At 44.0% G+C, this 27,670-nt stretch overlaps 1 protein-coding gene across 6 annotated transcripts in view; it reads right to left on the bottom strand.

The window, feature by feature from the left end:
• Positions 1-27,670, bottom strand: part of ssp3 (short spindle 3) — a 259,626-nt gene that overhangs the window by 179,609 nt on the left and 52,347 nt on the right. For all 6 annotated transcript variants that reach the window (XM_055076977.2, XM_055076978.1, XM_055076979.1 and 3 more), the window contains 6 exons: positions 23,813-23,914; positions 17,787-17,840; positions 14,752-14,894; positions 9,077-9,158; positions 2,702-2,857; positions 537-638 (listed from right to left, as the gene is read on the bottom strand). In XM_055076977.2, coding sequence (XP_054932952.1) covers positions 537-638; positions 2,702-2,857; positions 9,077-9,158; positions 14,752-14,894; positions 17,787-17,840; positions 23,813-23,914 — 639 coding nt within the window. The remainder of the gene's footprint in view (positions 1-536; positions 639-2,701; positions 2,858-9,076; positions 9,159-14,751; positions 14,895-17,786; positions 17,841-23,812; positions 23,915-27,670) is intronic.

Raw genomic sequence — 27,670 nt, 5'->3', positions numbered from 1 at the left:
GTTCTTCAATACGTTAATGTTTTTCTTCTTATGTATTAGTAAGTATGTTCCCATTAACACAGTAACTTCGTTTTGTTTAATTGAATTTCTTTCTAGAATTCCTTTTTCTATCTCTAATTAGATATAAGTGTTGCAAGTATTGTGTCAAGCAAACATGCACTACGTGCATGTTTTGGAAATGGTTCACATGATAGGCACCTTGCACAGTGGAAGAAGTGTGCATAGAAACAAAAATATTATGTCTGGGGTTTTACATGCCAAAACCACAATCTGATTCTGAGGCACGTCATAGAGGGGGCGACTTCGGTTTCATTTTGACGTTTTTTCAACGTGCACACAATGCATAAAACATGGGCATTGTTGCAATTCGCCCCCATAAAAATGCGACTGCTGCCGCCGGAATTTGATCCCAAGACCTCGAGCAGCACAGCGCCATGAGGTGTACATGACACCCCAAAATATTAATAATAGCAATTGCTCTCAAGCACACATGCTGTGTTAATGAACGTTTGCATTAGTTCAGTTCGCAAACTCACCAGTTTTTCAGTAGAAGGAGCCACTTCCTGATACTTTTCGTGAATTGCTTCCTGATGTTTCTTGCCCCTCAGGTGGCTGAGCAGATACACCTCTGATCCAATCTGCAAAGTAAATTTCCCAAACAAATCAACATTGCCAAGACCAGTAACTACTAAATATATTAGAACATAAGAATCACAATCATGCTGCTGAATTGTGGCAGTTATTAACCCTTTCGCTGTCACCGACGTACCGGTACGTCATCGCGCTTCCCCCCCACGGTGTCACTGACGTACCGGTACGTTCTCTATCGTGTGTTCAAAATTTCGCGCCTGAGCGCAAAGCAGGCGCTCCTGGATTGGCCATGCCATCTGTTGACTCTTTCTACAAGTTCGTATATTCGCTCCGACCTGTGTTAGTCCATGTATTGAAGAGTACGGTGCGACTGCCACTCCCCACTTTCTCCTTGCTCAGTGGCGCGGTGGCGCGGTGGCTCCGCGTTCGCTGGATCATGCGTCGCGCACGTGTGGTTATGGGTTCAAGGGTTGTTCTGTAATCTCCGCTGGTTTGAAGGTTTTTATTTTTCTTCTGTTGGTGTGCCTGCTACGGCGCGTCAAGTTCAGGTGCACGTGCCGTTGCCTCTCCAAGAAGGGTGACTCGATTGCTGCTTTTGCTCTCTCGCCGCACCCTCGCTTCCGACTTGCAGCAGTAAACGTAAAGCCCTTCGAACTTTGTTTAGCCTTTTTCCATCTGCCTCTGTCTTCTTGATCACGCAACGTCACATATCTCTCCGTTGCGCGGGCGACTGAAAGCGCATCCTCCCTGCGCGCGGTTACTTTCGGATGGCTCGGCGCGCGGGACCTTCGTCTGCTCATGGGAGCGGTGGCTGAATTCCGATTCAGAATACGAGCTGAGCTCGGATTCGGACTCGGACAAAGTCGCATGAGAGGAAGAGGGTTCCGCATTGTCAGATTCGGATGTTGAACGGATTTTATAGTCAGGCTGATGATGATGATGATGTTTACTAACAACAGCTGCAGAACACTGAAATGTGCATATTGCATTGACTATGTTATTTGTATACCGATCATAATCAAAAATAAATTGCTATGTTCATTCCCTGTTATGCTCGTTCCCTGAAACCAAGCCGACACTGGGGGTGCGTCACGGCCAGAAACGTCCGACAGCGAAAGGGTTAAATGCTCGAATCCAATATATTCACAAAGTCAAAGAGCCTCTCATTTACAGTACAGTTTCATGCGATGCAAAAATCATCTGACATCATTCCTATTTGTGACATTGAAAGTTCAATGCAGAGATGAATTAGCGGTGCACCCGAGACAATTTCTGGAGACAAATTGTGTTGTCCCCACCCCAGGCACACACTGCAACTAATGCACAGGTAAGCCCTATATATAAAACATCCAACAGAATCCAGTCACTCTGTACCTCCCCTACGCAATCACATTGAACAGGCAATATGAAAAATCAGCAAGTGTGTTTCACCACACATCTCACCTGACCTAAGCAGAATGCCAGTGCTCTCTGGTGCCACCATACCTGCTGCCCTTTGTTTCTTGCACCACCAAGCCATCAAAACGTGTCTCCATGTGAAATGCAGTAAGCAGGCTTTCTGATGCATCTGACGTGCAGTAACCAAGATGGACAAGCTCTTGCTAGTAGCACTAGTGGGAGCTGCTGCAACTGGCTACTAGGTCAAGCTCCCACTAGTAACAGTGTACTAGTGAGAGGTTGAACATCTTGGTTAGGGCATGTCAGATGGGTGGAAAAGCCTGCTTACTGAATTTTTCTTAAAGTACTGAATAACATGTTTTAGGAGTCTAATCTGACGCTAAGAAGAGGAAAAACTTTAAATTCTTGGACAACGCAAAGAAACTTTGAAGAAGCATGCAGACTGCACGCTTGAGCAGAGGCATGTTGTCTTCAGCCCCATTCATTTTCAAGCAGGAGATGTGAGATGTCTGATTAGCGAGTATTTCATGAGGCACTATTGACTGCGCATCCTCCAACTCATTGCCAATCACCCAAATGCCTCACTCATAGGAAATCACATCAAATTAAATTGCTCCGCCTTAATCAACAAACAGCACCTGAACCTCACTTAACCTGATTGAGCACATGAACAATGCATCAATTCATTGATTTGATTGAGCAATACACTTACCAGCACATTACAGAGAGAACAAATCTTCTTTGTGTCATAAGGCTGATGATGGGGAGCATCATCATTGTTCGAAGAGCATTTGCGAACACTGAGCTCGAAAGCTTTCTGTCTGATCTGCTCAATGTTTTCTTCATGTCTGCGAGCACTTTCTTCTTGCTGTTTAAATAGACAAAAAGTATGCATTTCAAGTTCACAACACTTGCAAGCTTACTATGAAGAGTATATTGAGCAGAATATTGAGGGAAGAAACATCACAATTTATCATGCTCTCAAGGGTTCCCCTTACAGCAACTTCATTGAAGTCATTGAATTCTTTTGTTACATATTAGTAGCTCCAATTTATTATCATGACAAGTTGTAAACTGTTAGCACTCTACTAAATGGCTCCTAGTGCAGTATCTGGGTGCCATTGCCCTTAAAAATATTAGAGAAAAGGAAGGCATTTCTGCACAAAATGAAAAACATTATATAAAAGATAGGCACACTGCAGTAAAACCTCATTAATTCAACATCTGCCAGACTAAAATTTTTCAAATTAGGTGAATTCTCTAATTACACAAAAAGAAGAAGGAACTAAAAAAAATAAAGGCAAAACTGTGTGACACGAGCATGTTACAATTATTTTCTGTGTAGTAGGACTACTTGAAATAATCATTGATGTGGAATTGCTTGGTACGGTAGTTCCCTGTGCCAAAGATCACATTCTCGAGCCCGCCAATCAAGTGCAACATCTCACCGTCACTGCCACTGCACTCAACAAAGCTGCAGGCGATGTTCGGGGACTCGATAACTGTCCCTAAAGCAGGCACACAAGTGGGCTTACTACCGACCCTGTCATCGCAATCGAATAGTTGCTCTCTGCAGTTGTCAGGAGCTGGCTAGTGTAGGCTATAATGCGGTCGTGTCCGTGTTGGCGTTGCGATAAGACGGCCTCGATCCTATAACCACTGGCATCAGTTCGGACTTCTGTAGGTGCAGACGGGTCAAAGTGGGCCAGACAGTGGATTGGAGAGAATCGTGATAAGACGTGCAAATGTGGCAGCCTGAGGGGAACTTTACGTAAAAGGCACGTCTTTCTTCAGAAGTTCAGTGAGTGGTCGAGCGATTGCTGCGAAATCTTTCACGAACAGTCGGAAATAAAAACAGAGCCCCACAAAACTCCGGACGTCTTTGACAGACTGAGGTACAGGAAAAGCCGTTATTGCTCGAACCTCCTCCGGGTCAGGTTGTACTCCGGAAGCATCGACGAGATTGCCTAGCACTGTAATCTGTCTGCGCCGGAAGTGGCACTTCGATGAGTTTAATTTGAGCCCAGCCTTGCAGAAAACGTCAAGGATAGCTGCGATGCGCTCAAGGTGAGTCTCAAATGTAGGAGAGAACACAAGGACGTCGTTGAGGTAACAAAGGCAAGTTGACTATTTGAAACCTCGAAGCAAAGAGTCGATCATCCGTTCAAACGTCGTGGGGGCATTGCATAAACCGAACGGCATAACCTTGAATTGGTAGAGGCCAGCTGGAGTGACAAAAACGGTCTTTTCTTGGTCTCGCTCATCGACGGAAATCTGCCAGTAACCAGATCAAAGGTCGATGGAGGAAAAAAATTTGGCACCATGAAGACAATCAAGAGCGTCGTCAATTTGTGGTAAAGGGTAAATGTCCTTTTTAGTAGTTTGGTTTAGGTAGCGGTAATCGACGCAGAAACGCCAAATGCCATCTTTCTTTTTGATGAGCACGACCGACGACGCCCGAGGACTTGACGAGGGCTCAACAATGCCTCTGGCGAGCATCTTGTTTACTTCCTGCTGAATAACTTGCCACTCTGCCGTGGACACGCGATACGGTCGGCGGTGAATGGGAACAGCATCACCAGTGTTTATTCGATGCTTAACAAGGGACGTCTGACCAAGTGGTCGATTGTCAGTGTCAAATATATCATAGTAGGAAAGCAAAAGGCGATATAGGGCGGCTGCTTGGTCAGGTGGGAGGTCCGGAGCGACCATGGGACGTAATGGGCTGTCGAGGTTCAAGGCATCCTGCGGGTAATCAGGAGGATCTGGAGACGCGTCGGCTGCAAAAGCAGTGACGTGGTCGTCTGTCACTGACCGGAGCATGGCCACCGCTATGCTTTCAGGTAACACTTGCTTCGTCAAGCCAAAATTAATAACAGGAAAGCACATACGACCAGTGGAGAGGGTTATGACAGAGTGTGGCACAGAGATGTCGCGCGACAGGAGGACAACACGAATAGGTGCGACAACATAGTCGCCATCAGGCACGGTTGCCGTTGAGGCCAATTCGATGAAGGTTAGGGCTTTTGGAGGTAAGTGAACAAACGCTGTAGCACAGAGGGTGTTCGGCGGTTAGGGGCGAATGTCTGAAAGAAGAGGAAGCTCGTGGCACAGCGTCCTGTTGCACTGTTGACATAGTCGATGAGGGCAGAATGCGTCGTCAAAAAGTCGAGCACGAAGATTACGTCATGAGGGCAACTGGTCAGCACGGTGAATAGGACTGGAACTTCGCGGCCAGCAATTCCTATGCGAGCAGTGCACATACCCCTGATGGCAACATTGGCGCCATTGGCGACGCGTACGGCTCGAGTGATGGTAGGCGTAAGAACTTTTTTGAGGGGACGACATAGGTTAGTGCTCATTATGGACACTTGGGCTCCAGTATCAATTAATGCCATCAACGGAACACCATCTACGTCTACTTCAATTAGGTTCGTGTTGGTGAGTAGTGTCAATGGAGGATTTGGACAGGACGAACATGATGCAGCACTACCTCCAAGAGCTGCATGGCCTACTTTTCCATCCGTCGGTTTGGCGAGGAAGAGGATGGGGAGTGACGGCGTTGAGGCGACGGCGATCGCACGGAGGAGCGGCTGTCAGGGGCATCGGAAGTAGGGTACAGACGGCGAGGTGAATAACGGCGAGCGTCGGCGTATGGGCGAGGAGCAGGGAATGAGCTCCAGTACGATGGCATCCAGGTGGTGGGGCAGTGGCGGGATACATGACCAACGTGGTGGCAGCAGAAGCAGATCAGTTTGTCGTCTGGGGTTCGCCATTCAGCAGGATTGCGTGGCCTGGGAGCGAAATACTGGTCATTACAGGTTGTGGACATGGGAATGGGTGCAGATTCAGGTCGGGAGACAGAGCAGGCAGTAGGGGTGCCAAGGTTTGCAATTTCTTTCCGCACAACTGCTTGAATAACGTAAATAGTGGGAGCCGCTTAGTCAAAGGTACCGTCAGGGGTTCGTGGATGAAGGGAGGTTGGACTCGCCGCTTCAATCTCACGGCGAACGATACGTGTGACATTCTCTTGAAATGGTCGTGTGGCGGTAAGAGCGGAGCAAGAGGACGTGGCAGGGGTGATTGGGAGCTGGGAAAAGTGTGGGACGACGCGGCAGCTTTTGGCTACCTCGAAGCGGTGGCATTCTTTGACGATGACATCGATAGTAGAAACGTTGTTATAGATGAGCAAATTGAAGGTGTCGTCCACAATGCCTTTTAGGATATGGCCCACCTTGTCAACCTCGGTCATGTGCTCGTCGACTTTCTGGCAAAGCGCGAGCACTTCCTGTATGTAGGAGACACACGATTCGGTCGATGACTGGACGCGAGTGGCAAGCTCTTTTCGCGCTGCCTGTTGGCGACTTGACGGGTTGCCACATAGGTCGCGAAGCTCCTCTTTGAAAATGTCCCAGCTGGAAAGCTCGATCTCACGGGTGCAAAACCGGACACTCGGTGTCTTGTCAAGATAAAAAATCACATTGGCAAGCATGATGGTAGGGTCCCGATGGTGGCTTTGGCTAACAAGCTCATACTTGCTGAGCCAGTCGTCGACGTCAACGTCATTTTGGGCAGAGAATGTCCCAGGATCACGGAGACTAGGAACCGTAACGTACGTTGTGGTTGGCGCCGCAGGTGTAGGTGGCGACAGGGTGGTTCCATCGGAAGCCATGAATGAGAAGACGACGGTGCGGCCGCTTCGGAACTCCATGGCAAGGACAGGGAACAATCCACCTCCACCACAATGTTACGCAAAGGACGAGTCAGTAAGATGAGCAACTATTTACAGGTTATATTTACAACAGCGACTGCAGCGCCGACTGGTTAGATTCACAGCGCGAGTCCAGGTCGTTCTTCCTCCTCTTTTCTCGAGTGATCATGTCCATGCGCCTCGTTCAAACAATCAAACACCACACATGTGTAACAATATAGACATTCCGCACCTCTTAGTATTGCCATGATTCGCCTCAATGTTGAAGATATTTCACCTCACTAATAACGCTGCTCAAGTTAGCATGCATACAACCACATTTGCTAAGAAGCTCGCTTTGTACCGTATATACTCGTGCATAAGCCACACCTTTTCTTGTCAAATTTTCTCAGGTGCGGGTTATACACGAATCAGGCCTATAGCTACACATTTACACACTGTAGTGCCATTGTGACTACTGAATCAGATAATTTAAGTGCTGTGACAGATATCAACATTTTATTTCACGATTTATCGCCGCTTTCAAGCTAACCACTCTCAGACGAGCTCAGCTCATGAACGCACTCCCAAAGCTGGTCATCCTCTGTGCCGTTCAAGGCGCTTGATATCCCCATTATTCTGGAGCTCTTTGCCATGGTGTCCACTGACATGGAATGCCACGCAACCAGAATCTAACTGCACACTTGCTGAAGAGACGCTATGTTCAATTGCCCTGTCAAAGATGCTTCGTAATTGCCCGCGACCATTCACTAGACATAGCACCGCCAAAATTCTGTTTTGAATGACCGGTTTATGCAAATATCAAGTGGTTGCAGAACACCTGTCAAGCCACGAAGAATCATGACCAAGACCATTTGGCAGTTGGCCAGCCAAGCCTTCACTCGGTCTGTCAGGTCGACATGCAACGATAATGATAATGGTATGCGGTGAGCTGTAAAAACTCACTGGCACCATTTTGTAGCTCTTTGGGGGACTGTCACAAAGTGTGCGCCCACGTCCATCTCGACAAGGTCGCTATTGTCGCCACAGCCGTGGCGCCGCTTACACAGTGGTAGGGGGGCAAGCTCCCTATTGTTCCTGAGCTCGCCAGACCGGTTGGTCACATGGGTCGCCGGAGCGCGACGAGGGACGAGGAAACCACCTCGGCAACCGGGGAGAGTGGTTTGGAAGACGGAGCAGCGTGGTCGGGCACAGAGAGACAGCTGAAGATGTGGTCAGCAGGCTGAAACCCCCCAGGCTGAAGTCTTCGCCAATAGATCGAAAAACGGGTAAAGTCCATCAAGATCTTCGGCAGCGAAGTACCAGCAGCCTGACGCTCTTCAGATAGGGATCTTGGCGAGCACGCCACAGATAAGCCTCGTGTTCCAACCTGCTCTCAGAACTTTCCGCCGGACTCTTTCTTTTTAATCGCATTCCATCTTTAATTATTCATCGCATGTACATTTTTGTATGCTCTGTTAGTGTAGTGTTGCCGCGTTTATTGCCAGGTGTATTTCTCACTTGTGTCACATATTTTTTGCTTATTTCGCACGTGTTGGAAATTCCCATGTGGTGGGCTTTGCGTCACGCGTCACTTCAGAGTGTGTGTTGTGTGTGACCTGCACACCTTCCGCAAAGCTTGGCACCGGCTGCTTTCAGTTTGTTTATTCTGTTTTTTCATCATGTCTCTGGCTTGATTCTATCTTATTAATATTAAATTGAGCGCGTGTTTTTACGTCGCCTCCAGTCTCATGCCTCTGGTCCAGAGTCGATCAGGCATGGAGCATATCGCCGGTCAGCAGTAGAACCATACGTAAATGCACGTGGGGTGGGTTTGTTGTCGCCCCATCCCCTCTGGTTCGGAGAGTGCATATACATTACCTCCCATCTTTGACAGGGACTAGGTGCGTTTTTAGTGCGCTTTTTTTTTTTTTTTTTTACAAATTTTGGGGTCCGAAAGTGGGGGGTGCGGGCTATACACGAAGACGACTTATACATGAGTATAAACGGTATACATGACATGACAATTTATTATTTCGAGAAATTCAATGTTACCCTAATTTCTGTTGAATATTTATTTAAAGGTGCCCATTGATGATGCGTCAGACAGAGGAGTAATATGAAAAAATATAAAAGAATTTGCACTGCTAATACATGGCAAGTGTCATCTAACAAACTGTTTTACTTGTCAAATTTTCCAGCAATAAGTTATAAAGTTATACTTCATTAAATCAAGCTTACCTTTAGGCAACGAATGTCTTTTGCAGCCCTGTGGATATTTTTCTAATAGGGCATCACAGCGATAAGGACATTCTTTCAGAAGTGTCTGCTTTAAACCGTAACAAAAAACGGTTTTATAGGTTTAGATTTTTACAGATGAGCAAACATCCTGTTTACCTTTAGCTGGATCTTTTTCTGAAGTTCTTCAGTTGCAGCCAGTTGTGCCGCATTGACGGCAGTGAGACGTTGCTCCCTCTCTCTGTAGAAATAAAGGCCAGATGAAAGAAAACATTTCCACCAATAGTGATGTAGCCACATACGAAAAAAGAAAAATAACTCTATGAATAATGGGAAGAGCAAAACACGCATTAGTAGTTGAATGTGATTCAAGGAAATGTTTCAGCCATCAGCACGATGCAAGTTTTTCTAAAAACGGATGGTTAGGGGCTGCGTTATTGGTTGTTGCTATCAGAGTTTGCTAAGTGGCCTAAACATAGGGAGCAGGCATGGCAGAAGTCCACAAGCCACATATAATGGGAGAAATGGTGAACAAAAGCAATACCCAAACTGATCCGAACTTGGTCCTCACATGCACTACTGGTGCTTTACAGGTCAATGCCATTCTCAACTGCCACTTTAACATCATAAAACAAAGCAGCTGACTCGCTACTAACTTCCAGCAGCCACCTCGCGTAGTAGAAAAAAAAAAAAAAACATTGAGGCATTTGTTCGTCAGGGCAAGAATACAGAAGCACAATGTTCCCAAAGGTTGTCAACTGTGTGGAGAGCCTCACTGCAAGGTTTGTCGTCACATAACAGACACAGGTGAAGCATCCAATTAGGTCTTTGTACATGAAATTAATAACAATCTTGATAATAACAATAATAATAACAATCTAATAACAATCTTACTTCCAGTAATATTGTGTACAAAATTTTACATGAGGTGTGTAAAAAGGAATATACAGGGTAAATAGACTGACTTTTGCCTGCAGTTCAACAACCACTGTGTGCATGGGAAAAGTCTCCCATATTTACTTTTCTTCAGGCATGTTCGATTGCCTGGTCACTCCTTTAACGTGTAAGCATCGTGCTCTTGTAATTTGGTTTCCAACACACCTATGCACGTGAGCAGGGAGAATATTTTTTCATCCATAAATTTGGAATGTACACTAAACAATTAATGAGAATCTGGGGTGGCTGACGTGCCTACAGCATATGCAGTGAAAGAGGGGAAGGCGGATACATGTTCTCTACTCAAAAATTGAGACACTGGCTGCCGCTTGCCATTTCTTCCATGTGCACCTCAGTGGGTGAGGGTAAATTTAACAAATCCACAGTTTCCTTCACCATGCTACTCAAGTCGGCATTCTGAGTGATTTATTTATTGCCCCTGCTAGGAATCCACGCGAGATGACATGATGTCAAGTTGTCCAGTAAACATTCAAAAACAGCACTTACATGGAGGCTCCCTAATTTGGTTTCCTAAAACTGTAATCCCAAAGACTTCCTCACTTCCGAACTGCCCTATAACCTCTATTTTTTTTCGTTCTCCTGCACCTTAGCTGTACCATAAAGATAACTGGAACAGGCTGTGCCTTTGTATATGTGTATTGTGACATACGTTCCTTTCCACAAGTTGCTGCCTCTCTGTCTCCCTTCTGGGCTCCTTCTCTATTGTGCCTCCCCCTCTCCACTGGCCTATTCAACTTGCCCTCTCTCCTGCTAAAATAGTGTCACAAGCACTGGCACTGCGCAGCGACTATTTTCTCCCTGCCAGCCTCATTACAATGGGAGCCTAGCTACCACTACTCCCCATCCCTCTCTCTCTTCTCTGATTTATGACTTTTCTCTCCCACCGACCTCCATGCTTTACAAGCATGTAAACCTGCCTTCCTCTTGCCCTACTTCGTTGCTGATAAGGCTGCTGTAAAGCTGCCAAAGTGTCTAGAAAAAGTCAATCACTGTCACCACTGTTCCTTTTCAGTTTGATGCATCTCGTGTAAAAGAATGGCCAAGCACTCTTTCTGCTGTCAATATCAGTGACAAAGTGACACATTTTTGTAAACCCTGAAAAAGACCAGTCCCCTGATTGAAACCGTTGAAGTTAAATAGTTGTTCTGTTTACCTTGTAGCATCACTCAAGTTCTCTCTCTCTCTGTTCACAAGCGCGCGCACACACACACATGCACGCACGCACACATACATACATATTACAATAGACAATGGTCTGCTCCGGACCACCGTGCGAGCTCCTGAAAAACACTATGAAATGCGGTGAACATGGTTTAAATCATGAATCCGGGACCTCAAAAAGCTGTGACATAATGCCTAACACATTTCTATCGCATTTAGCGCTAAATCTCCACTGAATTTGAAAAGGTTTAAAGGCTACTTAATAAATAAATAATAATTATAAATGTTGTATATCACATAAAGAAAAGAGTTAATTACATAAATAAGTTGTGGCTTTATTTTCTTTGCAGTGCATACAGCTTCCTTTCTCCATGGTTTATAGTAATGTGTGCTGTGGAGTTCGAAACACGTGCATGGATAGAGAGAGATTGACTCTCAGATTTCCCACCTCTATGGAGCCTCAATTTATTTAGTTGAAATCTACAACTTTACGAAGCCGTTTCTTCGCAGCTGTTGGGCAAAAACCTATTATATATATATATTTTTTTTTTTCCTTTGTTCAAGGTGGTTCAACATTTTACTATTTGAATATGCTTGATTAAGACAATCTTGCTAAATCATGTTTATTTTCTTTTTTTCGTGTTACTATGGTGAGGTTGTGTTGCGGTCAGTCCATTAAGTTTCAAGAACTTGTATAAAACAATCATATTTTCTGTTTCTATAATTCAGTAGTACATCGAAGTTACTTGGCTGATGTTTAAGCATTTGAAATGACCTCTAAATATAAAGTTTCCTTACACCATCTCTTAAGCTGTTTGTGGAAATCAATCCTGAGGATGAGTAAGTTGCTGTGTTAAAGGTTCCTTGCTCTTCGAGCTCCAAGAGTCGTTTTGAGGGCCCTGCCTGAAATTAATGTCACGAGCAAAATTATGCAGTGCCACCTACAAGATTTCAGCTAATGTTTTTTCCCAGTACATTTGCTGTACGCAGCACTTGGCAGCTGTGAATCCTGTGAGCTTCGTGTAAACTATGTGGTGTTATCACTGTGGCATACTTGTTGATACTGATTCTGTCAAGGCTTTATTCATTTATTTCCACCAACCATCTGATCCTGGGCACATGCTCTTTAGTAGGTATGTGCCATGTTTGAGGCTAATCAACATTGTCATGCATGTCTCCTTTGTGCTATCGATGCTGTTTTCACAAGCATGACAATGAGGAATTTCACATCAACATACCACCATCCTGTCAACAACAATTTCTATGAGATGCATATAACATCATCCTCATCCACAACAGTACTGCTTATTTGACCTCTGAAATACATGCACAGGCCGCTGGTCTAAGAGTTGGTGTGAAGCACAAAACCTTGCTGTAATTGACGAACATTGTTGCACGATAGCATGGTGGTTAGAGTGGCGAACTCCCATTTGCACTATACTCCAGATACATGGGTTTGAATTGCACTGGTGGCAGTTTTGGATAAGTTTTCTTTTTCTTTGCCCTATGGTGATGGTGAAGCTGGGGTTGACGAGGTGACCTTATGATGACAAAAATGTTACCTGCTGTCGATGACAACAGCCGTCTTCAGCTTAATGGAATGAATGGACAAAGCAAATTGACAAATCAACAAATAAACAAATGGAAATGAAGCAAATGGACAAATGAACGGATGGACAAATCAAACCCAATTTCAAGCACTTAACAGGTGTTGCAGTAAAACTGTGACTCCACAAAAGAACATTTCAGAAGCAGCCGCAGCAGTGTGGACACACTAATAGACAGTGAAACCTAAACTCGATATATGCTTGCCAGTGCACACCTATTCACTTCTACTTGCCTAGGCACCAGTCGCACCTCATGAACAATAGAAATTTGTTTCTACAAAGAATGTGTTACAGCATATGCTCACTCCTTGATGGATAGCTTGGCAGACGTTGCTTCAGATTGAGTTTAATTGATAGCGCTTTGAAATGCTTATTAAAACCACTAAAAGTATTCGCTTTCTGTTTTCTAATTGTGCTATCATTGTAAAAGAAAAGGAATACAATAAATAGGTGGATCCCACGCACTGTGGCAATCAATGTAAGTGTTTGCTTTGATCACGCGCCACCGTTCGCGTGACCATACACGCGAACGAACAGGCGTTGGGATCCAGCATGGGGCGAACATATTCGCTCGCTATCTGGTCGCAGTGAGTTGGACCTCCACGATTTGCCGCGCACCCATCAGCATGTTTTGTGGATAGCAACTCAGCTAGCAGGCATTGATCTATGAAAGGTGCAATAAATGCCCTTGTGATTGTTTGCACTACTGTGCTGTCATTCCTTTGTCCCAAGAGCACGGGTGTGAGAATCTCACAACGTAGGTTTAGACACTTTGCAGTTATAAATGAGTTGCACATACTACTGCAGATTCATTGCAATGCTGCATGGCACCTAATTGCCCAATTTTCTTATTAGCAGCCTTTCAGCCTGGACACCATGCACTCCGTAGAGCAGCTGAAAAAGATGCCATGCGGAAAAAGAAGGCTGCAAAAGCTCATCAGGCTAAAGGTCAGAGGGTCAAAAGACACCGCATTGCAAAGGACACGAAGGACTATAACCCTGGTGCCTATTAAATTAACAACTTTGAACCTCGTTTTCTCAACAGTTTTTTTAGCATGTTGCTCAGCTCGTGGAGCAGATATCTTGGTGGCTACTTTACACATTTTGATTGCGTTTGTTTTGTAAGGCTCTTTGAACTGTACTTTGGGAAATAGCATTCTTTTTTTATCCTAATGTTTTAAAATTTCTAAGGTTCCTTGTTTGCAGTGCAAGTGTGCTCACTGCAGTGGCACTGGAGAAAACGTAAACTACAAATTTTAGTATTGCAAAAAAATAATTTTGAGAACGCTGTCTCCTTCTGCATACATTTAGCTGTGCATACAGTATTTAACAAACTTTTTACTTCAATTTGTAAATCCTCCAGTCCTTCCACAAGGTTAAATAAAGAAATAATTTGTCTAGCAAGGAGATTTCGTGATATGGTTCTGAAATTTTTATGAAAGTATCATAGAGCCATTCTTAGTCTCTGTGCCAGTTTTCATCAACACCCACCAAGAAACAAGAAAGTTCGTACTGAAAGCCACATTCCCCCTTAAGAAGCTCCTAAGCAGCCCACACGTGCATATGTTGGTTAGTGGATATGACGTGAATCCTAGCACGTTGCTTCTGAGATATTTTGGCACACTGCAGCCAGTCAAGGTCGCTGCTTAATCTCCAAAGTCATGCCAAAAAGCAGCACTGGTTCGCAATAGCCTGTTTTGTGCATTATTTCCGGCTAGGAGTAATGGCAGTATTTTTGGGGGCTTTTGTATCAAAAAGGTCTGTTTCACTAGCTTCTTACGAGACATCTAATCGTATTTTAAATGTAAAACTTTGTCTTCTTATGTAGTCCAAAATTTTGCTGCAGTTGGCCTTAAAACTTTGGTGGCCAAATACAACAAGAGCCTCTTGGTACATTTTGCTAAAACTGTAGAAGTGGGTGCAGGCACACATTATACAATAAGATCCATAGCCCAGATGGGTAGCTTTTTAAACATTCAACAACCCAAATGTTTGAACCAGAAGCTTGCATGGACAAGTAATGCATAAATAATGTTCTGTCACAAAAGAGCTCTTCACAACAATTTCTGGCGAGAAACAAATCACACTTCATGTGAATATGCCTCTCACCTTTCCTTCTGTTTCAAAAGACTCTGACGAAGCTTTTCCTTCTCAAGCTGCTGCAGCTGAACTTTTTCATCCTTCAGCTTCCTCTTCTCTTGTATTTCCAGCAGCTTGGCCTGACGCTCAGCCTCAAGAACCTTACGTCGCTCCTGCATACACATTTTACACATTGCATTGACTGCTCACTAATAGCTGGTGTCTGATATAGCTTCAAATCAAACTGGGGACTTCTACATGGCAGCTTTATCCCATGACTGCAGTTAAACCGCTCATACCAAATCATGCACATTTCTAGCAAATTTCTATAGTTCAAAAATATTCTTCCATTCATAAAGGCTTTTTAAGATGAATGCAGAGACATACAGAAAAAGGTGAAGTGTGGCCTGCAATTAAACGGGATGCCTATTTAGCTTTTTACCATCAATAACACCTTGGATATGTGATGAAAGGCTCCAGGTTATCTATTTACACAAGGATATATGCCTAGTGCATCAAGTCAGTCATTTTTTCGAGTCACGTTTTCAAAGCAATTTGGACAAACTCAGCAAGCCCACCTAGATTTTCTTCTACTGCCTAGATGGCTGCAGTATCAGCATTTGAAATCAACAGTTATTTCACTCTTGCTTGTTTTACTAAAATGGAGGTAAGAACTTTTCTAGCACCTCAAAGGCTGCATTGATTCAGTCTTTGTTTTACAACATGGATGGCAGCATCTTTTGAGTGCTCAAAGACAGCATTTTGGGCAATTTTTGCAGCTTTTAGCAGCTTTGGAATGATGACATCTGCCACTGACAGCTCGCACGAGTCACACATGCTAAAGAGAGCAGCTGCTCAACTATGACAGTGATAATAAAGAGTGAAAGTGATGCATTAGAATTTTGTTCTTGGAGCAAAGAGGATGATGATAGTCTACTCTAATCGCTTCTTCTACTGGAAGTGATGATTCAGAAAGCGAAGACATTGATTGACTTGGCACGACAGTGGTGCCGCGTGGACGCCGACTATTTCTTCCGTGTCCAGAAGGGGGGGCTGTCATCTAAGAATGCAAGAAAAACTTCCTTCCAAGAAGAATTTCACTTTGTAGAATAGTTCATTTTGAAACGAGGGCATTTTTCATTTCTTTTTTCTAACTGTACCATTTGTGGAAATGGCAAGTACATGTATTTTGCGAGGTGAAGAGGTAAAATGACATTTTCATGCTTAAAGCACAAAGAAAATTGGTTGAAAGAGCTTTACAAGGGGTTTTGATGGAATGAAGTTTAAAAGTAAGCCAATAAACGAAAAATCAAAATAAGGTCATTCTTGGTCAAAATAATAAAAAGCTTAAGAATAGGGCTATGCAAATACTCAAATATTCAATTTCAAATAATTGAGCAGTGAATGTTTGATTAATTTGATCTGCAAATGAAATATATAATAATAAATTTCTGGATATTCGATTTTTCGAATAACGCCACCTTCAGTGAATGAGCCAGCCATGCTCGATGACTTGACACAGACCGTGTTTCCATGAAAAACAATCTTTTGTCAGTACAAGGTTCAACCATGCTGACCAGACCGATCAAAACAAATAACACTATGCGAACATTATTATTATTATTATTATTATTATTATTATTATTATTATTATTATTATTATTATTATTATTATATGGAAACATACAAGCACACAAAGGAAACAGGGCAGGAGCAAGCTGACAACTGCCACCAAGAGGGGCACAACGCCTGCCTGCTCTTTTGGTAGGAGGGAATGAAAAGAGCAGAAGAGGAGGAGATGGGAAACAAGGAAATAGGAATGAAAATATGAAATAAACAAATGACAGACACACAGACAAAAGAAAGTAGGAACACAGCAAAAATGTCTGTAAATGGGAGGCCAAATCAGTTTGCTGTATGAAAGTTAGCAAGGCTGTATGGGCCTAGTCGCACTGAGCAGCACGCTCTCTCGGAAACAGGCAATCGTCAAGGGTCATATATTTGAGTCCTACGCAAACAGAGGGGAACAACAAAAGCAGCACGTCTGGAAAGCACAAAAAAAAAATGCATGCGTGAAGATTGGGCCAATTAGGCACTGGAAGGAATGCTGATCACATTGGATACACAAGTTCAGTATTCACACACCCCACACAGGTTCGCACAGTTTGGAGCTTTCTACCCACATGCGAGCACACAGACGAACTTGGCACACATGCTCGCAGTTGTTGCCGCCTGGTCGACCGCGAACCCAAACGCTGCTTAACAACGGCTGTCAATCTAACCTGTACACATGATCTCGCTTGATCTTGGAGGCAAGAGGACGTCGCATGAACTTGCCATGGACCTCCAGATTTGAGAACTTACATGATTACGAGTGACACGATGTGCATTTCCTGCTTTTGTCTGTCACGCAGATGATTGGCTTTAACAAGCTGACAATACCACACAGAAACCGACTGCGACCAAGATGGTAAAAACCACCTGTATTCTGGAAGAAAACTGGAAAGCAATACTTTCTAACCAATACAAGATCGCCATTAAGCACAGTATGGACCACTATTAAACTGAACACCCCATATGTATTTAGGACAACTTCACTATTTCTTCAGCTAGCTTCAGAGGGAAAAAAGCACTTAATTTTATTTGACAGACATTCTATCAACAAAAAATATTTTCCAGACCTTTCTATAAGAACTGGGTTGTTATCAGTGCTGGCATGTTAATATAGGCATGTTAATAAGAGTAAAACATATACTATGCACCTCGATATATAGGTACCCAAGTTACTGATGGCTAGGAAGATTCTTGTCGAGTAATGCAATTAGCCTCATGAGCATGTGCAGCACAGTAATTTTTGTACAAAATTTGGAAGCATGAAAGCTTGTGGTAAACTTTCTGATATGTATTCGATTCAATATTCTGCTTTTTTTTTTCTTAATTTCATTAAATATTCGATCTAAATCTACTGCTCCGTGTTTGGACACCCCTACTTAAAGCGTTAAGAGTGGACTGTACTGTACAAGCATTTGACAGTTGGCATAATAAAAAATTTATGTGCGACTGACCTCTGCAGCTGCTTCTTTAGCAGCTTTTTCTTCTTGTTTTCTTTGCCGTTCTTCCTGAAATATGAAGGTCAAAGAGAAAGACTGTTGACAAACCAATCATGACACAACGCAGTGGTTAAGGACAGCTTGGAAATACTAAGCTGCTGCCCGGCATTACATAGTAACAGAACAAGACTTAATTAGAATGCGGCATAAGCCAGGGCATGCAGCAGGTTAACAGGCAAAATGCAGATCTTCAACAAGTCCTTGATTTTTCATTGAAACACGTGATCAGTGACTTGACCACAGTGACAGCAACAAAATAGTGGCAAAGCGGAATTTGCAAGCCAAGTTGAAGCCTCATATGTGCAGTGGGCATTTCCTTAACATACAGAGGCATGTACGGCCATTGCTGATGAGATGGCAAACATCTACGGCTACGTTAAACTGTCTGCGCTACCAAAGCCAGTGCCATGTCACAGCAAGCACTGGGAATGAGGTGCAGTTCATGAATGCGTGAATTAAGCTTCCTTCATTGCGGCCTCACAGCCTCGCGGCCCTGCCATTAGCATCAGTTTAGAGGATGCATGCGTGTTGTGAAAAGTGAAATTTCCATCTTTGTGGTGCTGAATTTCTTGAGAATGTTTTGCAATGAAAAGAAGGCATGGAAGTTTCTGCTAATGTCCCAGGGGCAGAGCAAACAGGTACAGTATTCTTAGGTAACAGGTGCTGCCCCAAGTCTGGAGCTTGCAACACAGCTAAGATAAAAGAAACTTTTGAAATTATCTGTGTATAACTTGCATCTACTCTTCCAAAAAAGTAAATTGCTACCCATGGTGCAGTGACAACAAAAGCTGCTGCACATTACTACATGTTTGTGCATTGTTATGTAACTTCATAGTGATCCTGTGGTGTCATCGTGGTTATTGTGTGAGAATCATCTTAACTATGTGTAAACCTAGGTAGCCGATTATAGTTCAATGTCACAGCACACAAGTTCAAGCCAGTGTATACTACAGTAATCTGGGCAAGTGGTCTTGAATGTGACTAGCCTATGTGCTGACTACGGGAGGGCTCCAGAGCCCGAGCCCCCTCGAAGCTTTTTTTTTTTGGAGGGGGGGTGCTCAACGCCCCCCCCCCCCCCCCCCACCCACCTAACATGTCATTGCCAGAGTTTGGTCAGCCACATCATTTCAGGTTTCTTTTGACTTGCCTCAACCTTTTTCCACTAAAATTTTATTGTGGCTAATAGCCTACTGCATCAATGTTGACGCAAACGTGCACGGATTTTAATTCATACTTTGCTTTATTTCTGCAAATTCTGACAATAGGAGAACAAGCGCATTAGAAGTACCAGAGGCGGCTGCCTCATCCCTATTTTCTCACCTCAACATTGTTTTAAATTTCCACTGTAAACACCATGCACATACACAATATATTTAAATATATACACAGGACAAAGTTTATTATATATTTAAAGAGAAGGAGGTAGCCAAATAACAATTGTTTCTAAAGGTATGGATAGCTTATGCCTATAGAATGAATATGTTGCTGTATGTTCACCTCACTTCAAAATGCTTTGCGTGCTTTTTTGACTGAAAAAAAACCTGAAGACTTTAGTGACCCCTTCGGCAGACTCTTTTTTCAAAAGCGTGTGAAATGCACGTGAACGATATGTGTCTCAGTATTGCTTCTCTTTCCAGTAAGCAAAGCTAACGACTCATAAAATAAACACTTCTAAAAATTTACAACATTTATTAGGGATAGAAACATCGTCACTTGCATGCAGAAGTCAAATATACACAGGTTGCCCCAATTACCTATCATGCACCAAGATTTTAAAAAAGGCAATGCGTTACTCGAAGAAAACCTAGTGCATATTGTTTCCAGTACAGTGGAGTACCTGCCAGTATGTTTTTCATTACTGAGATTTAATTAGGTAATTGTAATTCATTATCTAACTCGAGACGTACTATCATAATTATCAACATGTCTTGGCGCAAAGTGTCTTGTATCAAAGTGTCCTGGTGTAGGCCCAGCCAAGGGACAGCCAACTGCGGTATTTTCAGCGACGTACTAAATGCGTACTAATTTTTTTTCGACTGATAAATAAACCCTGCGAAATATGGCGAATACCATGTGACTGTGCTTCTACCCGCATCATAAAGCAGCGCCCTTGAACAGGCTTCTTCCATGTTAGCCTGAACAAAATGAAGGAAATAAAGAAGAAGATCACCGCCCAAGCACTCCGTACAGATGGTTAACCAGCAAAGCTTAAACGTGTGGCCCCGGTGTTTATAACTGGATTAATCCCAACGGTTCATTAAATGACAGCTTGGTAGGCTGCCGGATCTTTGGTACACAGCTGCTGCTTGCACATGACCGCACGAGCCTGTTTTTGTGCCCAGGCTGCACCATCGGGATGGCGTAGACGAGCTCGTTGCTGGTTCTGCTCCCAGCGTTGCTGATTGAAAGCTGCCTGCTCCTCAGGAGTACGTATGATGACGCGTGGCCTACCCATTTCGGGGCTGTAGAGAAACTGCTGCGCGCCCGCTCGCAGCCAATCGCACGCCTCTTTCACTTTTTTTTCCAGGCATTCGCATGGGGTTGCGTCGGAGGAGTTTTCGGTGTACAGGCGACAGACGGACGGACGGACGAATCAGCTAGCCTTAACGTCATGATCGAGCTAAAAAAAAATATTATGGAGTTTTACGTGCCAAAACCACTTTCTGATTATGAGGCACGCCGTAGTGGGGGACTCCAGAAATTTGGACCACCTGGGGTTTTTTAACGTGCACCTAAATCTAAGTACACAGGTGTTTTCGCATTTCGCCCCCATCGCATGATCAAGCTAGTGCCTTATCTGCTGTGCCTTGGTTGAAGTAACACGTCGCGTTTGGTGTTAGTTAGAAACAAGCTGTGATAGCTGTTGTCTTAGCATAGACAAACTGCGTGGATGGTCCCCCTTTTTTTTTTTTGCCACAAAACCTATCACCGCAAAAGCAAATTGACAATGTCAGTGCTGATGTTTAAAGGTGTGTTTTGTTTCGCCCCAGTCGCCATGTCTTTCTCTAATGAGCAGAAGATAAAAATGATCCTTGCCTTGGGAGCTGGAAATGACAAGAGCAAGGCTGCAAATATATATCAGTCATGGAAGTGTGGCGGTAGACCAAACACGTCGACTATCATCAGAAATGTTGAAAACCTGAAACAAACCAACAGCTTCAAGAAACAACAGCTTAGGACTCTATCTTTGAGTCTTAGACTATGCATGGATGTTCTAGAATTCGTGGCCTCAAACCCTCACACTAGCGTGCAGAATATGGCCGCCCAGGTACCAATTTCCAAGTCATAAGTTTAGAGGATTCTTAACGATGGCCTTTCACCCATACCACCTTAACCAGCACCAATGTTTGGAAGACAGGGACCTATAGAATCGTCTAGATTTCTCAAATTGGGTCCTCACAAAAGCCGATGAGTCACCTGACTTATTGAGCAACATCATGTACACAGATGAAGCCAATTTTCACAGAACGCCTAAGTAAATTTGCATAACGCACACTATTGGAGTGACTACAATGCACACTGGGTAAAGCGCAATCGGCACCAGTACCAGTGGTCGTTCAATGTGGGGTTTGGAATTTACGCTGATGCTATAATCATACCCATCTTCTTCAATCACACACTGACTGGACAGCGTTACATGGACGAAATCCTTGAAGGAGTGGTGGATAAGTTTCTCAGCGAAGTCCCGCTGTCACGTCTTCCACTTGTGTAGTATCAGCAAGATGGAGCACCAGCACACAGCAGTAGCCAAGCACGAAACTGGCTGGATGCAACTTTTCATGAGTAATAGATTGGAAGGCACGGGCCTGTAAATTGGTCGGCCTGGTCACCTGACCTCTCTACACGCGGTTTCTTTCTTTGGGGTTATATGAAAGATTGTGCTTACATGATCGAGACAGATGTTAGACTAGCTCAAGACAAGGACAACGGATGTCTGCCATAGAATTCAAGCATAGGTCATCAAGAAAGCCACTGAAGATGCGATAAAGTGAACTCAGCACTGCGTAGCTGCAGAAAGAGACCTATTCAAACACATTCTCTAGGCAGAAGCTGGTTTTCAATGGCGCTTACGAATTCATAGATAATAAGGGCACACTAAAATCTGATGGCTTTTTTGTTTTGTTTTGTTTTTGTGCAGGCGTGCTGTCTGCCAATTCAGCTCATTTAGAAGCGGTTATTTACTTTCTTGAACGCATCAGTTTTGCCTTTTCTCTACACGTGGATCGCTTCCCGGTATATTTATTTCACTTTTATTTTTCACCACGAAGCTGTTTCTGGAGCAGTTTACACTCTCATGAAAAAGAAGGCCGTCACTTTTATTTGGCTTTGGTCTGTAACAAGTTTCTGGCGCGGAATATAGTTGTGTGCACACTCTATCGATGCGGTGCGAGCAAAGCTGGGATTTTGAAACATGCTATGTCTATTACATCGCTTTTCGCGTTTCGTGCATCATCAGATTAGCGCTTCGGCCGCGTTATCAAGGGGCTTTTGTTATCAATGTGATCAGTCGGCCTTGAGAGATGGATAATAAGTGTGACGAAGAAAGGAAGGAATAGCTGCACAGCTGCAAAACCTGCTTTTGGCTCTCCTTCCGTACCATTATCAAGGTGCTGCACTGTCTCTTCGGGTTTGTGACCAGGCAATGCAGTTGCTTTCAATCACCTTATTTGAGGGGACTGCTTTATGATACGGGTGGGAGCACAGTCACGTGGTGTTTTTCATATTTCGTGAGGTTTGTTTGCCAATCGGAAAAAAATTGCACTCAATTAGTGCGCCACTGAAAACACAGCAGTTAGATGTCATTTGGGGGTGCTTGGGGGTGGCTACAAATTCCTCATTAACACTTTGATAATTAGGACAGTACTACTCGAATTAGATGATTAATCGCAATTGTCAAATTAAATTTCAGGAATGTAAGAATTACCGGTGGCTACTTCACTGTACTGGAAAAAATATGCACTAGGTTTTCTTCAAGTAACGCAGCTGCTCTTTTTTTAAGTCTTGGTGCATGATAGTTGGGTCACCCTGTATAATTCCCTCAATAACCAAAATGAGGCCATGCCAGATTCACTCAAAATCAGAATCAGCAGCAGTCATGCGCAGAAGCGCTTATACTCAGACTCACAGAAAAAGAAAAAAGACAAAGAGAGGCTGCAGTTTCACCAGAAAGGCAAAGCAGTATTAGTGATATCAAAGTATACGACAATTACACGAAGGAAGATTACACCACCGAGAGTCGCCAGATTCTTAGTGGTGGGAGAGGACTCAGACTGTGAAATTGAACTGTCTCCTACTATGAGGCCTTGTAAACTCTCATATAAGGCCATCACTTCCGTGAACAATTCTTCCGAGGTCACATGAATTTTCTTCAAATGCAAGAAATATATATATATATATATATACATAAGACACATGGGCTTCGGAAAGCTGGTCAGGCCCCCAGCACTGCCCCTCCCCCCTCCGAAAAATAAAACTTTCCACCTATGGTGACTGGTGTTCTAAATATGATTTCCAAACAAAAAATAGGCCTCAAAAGCTAGCAAAAATTGGTACGGCTATAACGTGCAGCGGTATTTACTCAAAGATGTCTCATTGCACAATCATGTAGAAATGTACTGTTTTCTGTGAGCCCTCACGGCATTGGCTGAGCTTCATTTCCGATTGCCTTTATGAATAGAAAAAATATGAACATGAAAAAAATACAAAGGCAAAGAGGGTGACAGGAAGAACATACTTTGCGTTCGCACTTTCTTGCACTACATGTGCCAACTAACAAGACATACTTTGCTGCGATGATCTTTAGTAGTGTATGGTAAACTAGGCACAAACACTTAGCACTTTAAAAATGCAGCTTCCCTGGCAGATAAAACAGCTGATTCAAGTAACAAAATGAGTGGCAAAAACAAAACTTTCAGCCTAAAAATCCAAATTAACGTCAGCCCCATTCAAGGATGCAAATGCAGAGATGGGTTTCTAGCCACCTGAATATCCTGCAGGCGAGCCTCATGGTCCTTTTCACGTGACAGAAGGTCAATGCGCTTGTTCTGAGCCTCCAGGCTGTTAATGAAGGCTATTTCATTGACCTGCACAGGGCAAAAGATGTAAATTGCTTTCATTGAATGTACAAGTAATGTTTCAACTGTTATCGTGACAGTTTTCATTCATGCAATGTTTTCAGAACCTTCATGAGACTCATAAGTCATTCACTATTCAAAACACACAAATCGGTAATCCAACCTACCATAGGTTGCAGACTGAAAGACCACGTACCATTTGTACCATGCAGAAGTGTTTTAATGTGACAGCATTTAGCAAGGTGTTTAAACGGACACTAAAGGCAAATATTAAGTCAAGCTAAAATGATAGATTAGTGCTTCAGAATCTCTAAGACGTCAATATTATCGCGAACAGGGCCTTAATAATCGAGAAACGGAGGTAAATGCAGGACATGATTAGAGACTCCCCCGGGACATTCAAGCACTGACCCAATGACGAAAGCACTCCTCAGTTAAATTCTGTTGCTAGTACTCAACTACTCATTGCAAAAAGCATGGTTGTATTATATTATAAGACGAAATAAAATGCTACTTATCCTATTCTATTTCATTTTTAGAAAAAATAACTTATTGAAATTGTTCTTGACATTGATGTGGGAAATTGAAAGGTTTTGTTTTTGTTGGACTCTGCGCTGCCCCCGCTTTTATGTTTCAGTAGTTTTGTTATCGCATAGTGCTGCGCTGGTTTTTCTGGCTCGCGAAATTCGCACGAACTCCAAGTATAGCAGAGAATTCAACTTCCAGGTTATGTCAGATGGCGAACAGTCTATGCCACTTAACCAAAAAGCAGCTGCAGCAGTGAATCCACCGCTCTGCCTTGGCTCGGTGTCGCTGTCTGTCGGGCATCGTTTTACTCACCGATGTCAGCAAAGGGTGATGATGACGCATGCAACGTCACCACTTTCCCGGCTGAGTGGTGGGATATTTGAATTTCTTAAAAGGTATTCAGACCCTTCAGATGCAATTTTCTCGTAAACTAATTCTTTTATAGGTATGAAACAAGTGTTGCGAGCTTTCTGGAATGGTATGTAAACAGTTCACGTCGACTTGTTATTTACCTTTAGTGTCCCTTTAAGGGCCCCTTATCGCAAAAAATCCGATGTCGGCATTTGACATCACTTGACGAGAAATAATTCTGAACTACAACCCCGCAGGGCATCTGAGTGGCGCAGAGGCGTTACAGAAACAATTGATTTCTCAAAGTAATATGTAAGAACAATCGTAAAGTACAAATCGTCAAGTACAATCTAAACACAATCAAGCAGGATAGTGTCAGATTGTAATTTGAGTATATAAGAAAACAATACTGTTACAAGAAAACTCAAACCCCTTTTCCAGCATTGCTACCATTTATAGGGCGGCCATGTCTTCCAAGGTTTATGCACATTAGCCGGCAGACGCAAGGGCGCCAATCTCGAATGCCATGAAGCGGTGCGCCCGTTTCCTTGCTACACCTCAAGATGGTACTTGCCTGCCACATTGCTTGCCGTTTCTACCAGAATGCTCACCTTCATGCATAGTGTTCGGCGCTAGCGTTTCCTGGTAAACATTATGGTTACATAAGCTGCAGTTGCCGGGAAACGTGACAAGCAGTCAGGGATCTTTCAATGCTTTCATTTTTAAGGAGCCCCTCACCAGGCACCATAGCAAATTTTGGTTATACACTAGAAGTTGTTACGTGCCCTCTAAGGGAGGCTGAACGGACTCAAGAATTTTTTCAAACTGGTTCATTAACTGCTGAGACAGAAATGTTTCAGTGCCGTGAACCCATGATTTCAGGAGGCGAGCGTCACTGCCAAAAGAAACACTCTCTCCACTTGCCCTATCTAGCCTAAACAAGTGAAATTCCTTCCCTGCGTTCTCCCATACCAGACCCGGAGGATTGCATGACGCATACGGCATGGGCCCCGTCTTCATTTTTTTTTTCTCGCTTTTTTTGCTGCACGGCACACTTCCGCTGACGGCGCTGTGTGCAAGCTGTTGTGTTTGTCTCATTTTGCAATAATGCATGCTGTGCACAAGAACACCCAACTAGCGCTATAAGTCAGTGCTACACAAACACTGAGGCAGACACAAGCAAATCACGAAGCATGGTCGTGCACTGGGACATGGTAGAAAGTGGCATAGTTTTGGTGTCAGCACTCACGACTGCACGAAGTGGGAACAAGCAGATAAAACGGAAGTACTTCTTTCTCTCTTGCTGCAGTGCGAAGTAAAACAAATACACGCAGACTTTTAGTTTATGTGTTTTATTGTTTCTCGAAACCTTAATTCGTCTATCAATGCAACAGATTACATAAATAGCAGGTGTTGCTTTGAATAATTCTCGAAGTCACGAGTCACTAAGAACGACATCACGGGAAAGACACATGTAACATAGGCGCACTAGCACGTTGTTACGACCGGCCTGCAGGGGTACTGCTCTGCAAACCTATCTCAGTCCGCTGCAGTTGTTTCGATCGACCCGTGGGGGTGGCGTCCTTCAGAGGACCAGCGACACCGACAACGCTAACCGACCAAGCACTTCCTTCGGAGAACTAGAGACTACGGCAAAGTTAATTAACCATGCGCCTTCTCGTACAGCCCAGCGGCGTCGGCCAGGCTAGCTGTTCGGCGGACAGAGTATTGCTGGTTGATTCGCCGTTGCCTTCATAGTCTATTTGCAGCAAGAGAGCTTCTCGGAAAAGGGCGTTTGCAGTGCGTCTTAAAGTGCGTTTTTCCCTAGGCCCCAGGATTCGTCAGTCTGCTGATACTCGTGGCAGCTACCGGAGAAGTCAGCTCTGGAATTAAGAGGCGCCGGCTGGGGTCAAGTGTGACAATCTGGCTACAAGAACCCGCTCAACTCGGGTTCTGGGAATCCCAAGTGCGTACCATGAGGGTGCGAGCCCTCCCTCTCAAAGGCGGGTCGACTACGCCTCCAACCACTGTGGATGGTCCGATTGGACAAAGGTTGGACAGCAGTTTTCCCTCACCTAGGGATCTAGGGAGGACAGAGTGTTTTTAAGCAGCTGTGTGCTCGACAAGCGGTGTGCTTGGTGCTTGGGTGCTTGGAGCTTTGAGCTCGTGTGCTTCGTCTTGCGTGCTCCATTTGGGAGTCATGCTAGATTGTTGAAATGTATCTCCTGTTTTAATGTAAATATGTAAATAAATCCTGTACTCCTAGTTCTCGATGAGAGCAAGTTTCTCCCTACAACCACATCCCAAGCGTGGGTGAGTTAGATGACGACATGGGCCAGCTACCACATTTCATGCCCGACTACAAACCTTACAACTGGATGCCAGCGGTGGGATCGTCCTACAACTCTAACAATGTATGCGTCACCCCTCCAGCTCGGAGCGCGGCACCCACAAGGAGAAGGGTAAACGGCATTTGGTTTGAAATTTCAGCTCTTCCCGCGATGCGTAGCGATGTAATACTTAGCAGACATGATTGTTAGCGCGCACTGTATGCACGGCACTTGTCAGCTCAAAATGGACAAACCTGGTGAGGGGGCCCTTTAAAGGCAAAGCAACCTCCCAATTTAAACACAATAGCATTAATGAGCCCGTGTCGCAAAAAGTCCAGTGTCGGCGTTGGACGTCGTTTCGGCGAAAAGATTCTCGAACCAACATCGGCATTTGAGATCCATATGAGAAAAACAATGTTTTTTAAAGAAAAAGAATCACTGACCGAAAGAAAGGGAGTAGTACAGCTCAGTCAACGAATGCAAGTTCAATGAATGGCTTTAATGACTCAGAGCTCCACGAAGACTATGGTGGGCTTTGTAGTATAGTGGGTAAGTT

This window comes from Dermacentor andersoni, chromosome 2, assembly GCF_023375885.2.
Source record: "Dermacentor andersoni chromosome 2, qqDerAnde1_hic_scaffold, whole genome shotgun sequence".
Classification (NCBI taxonomy): domain Eukaryota; kingdom Metazoa; phylum Arthropoda; class Arachnida; order Ixodida; family Ixodidae; genus Dermacentor; species Dermacentor andersoni.
The sequence above is the reverse complement of the archived record's forward strand: the minus strand, read 5'-3'. Positions and strand labels throughout refer to the sequence as shown.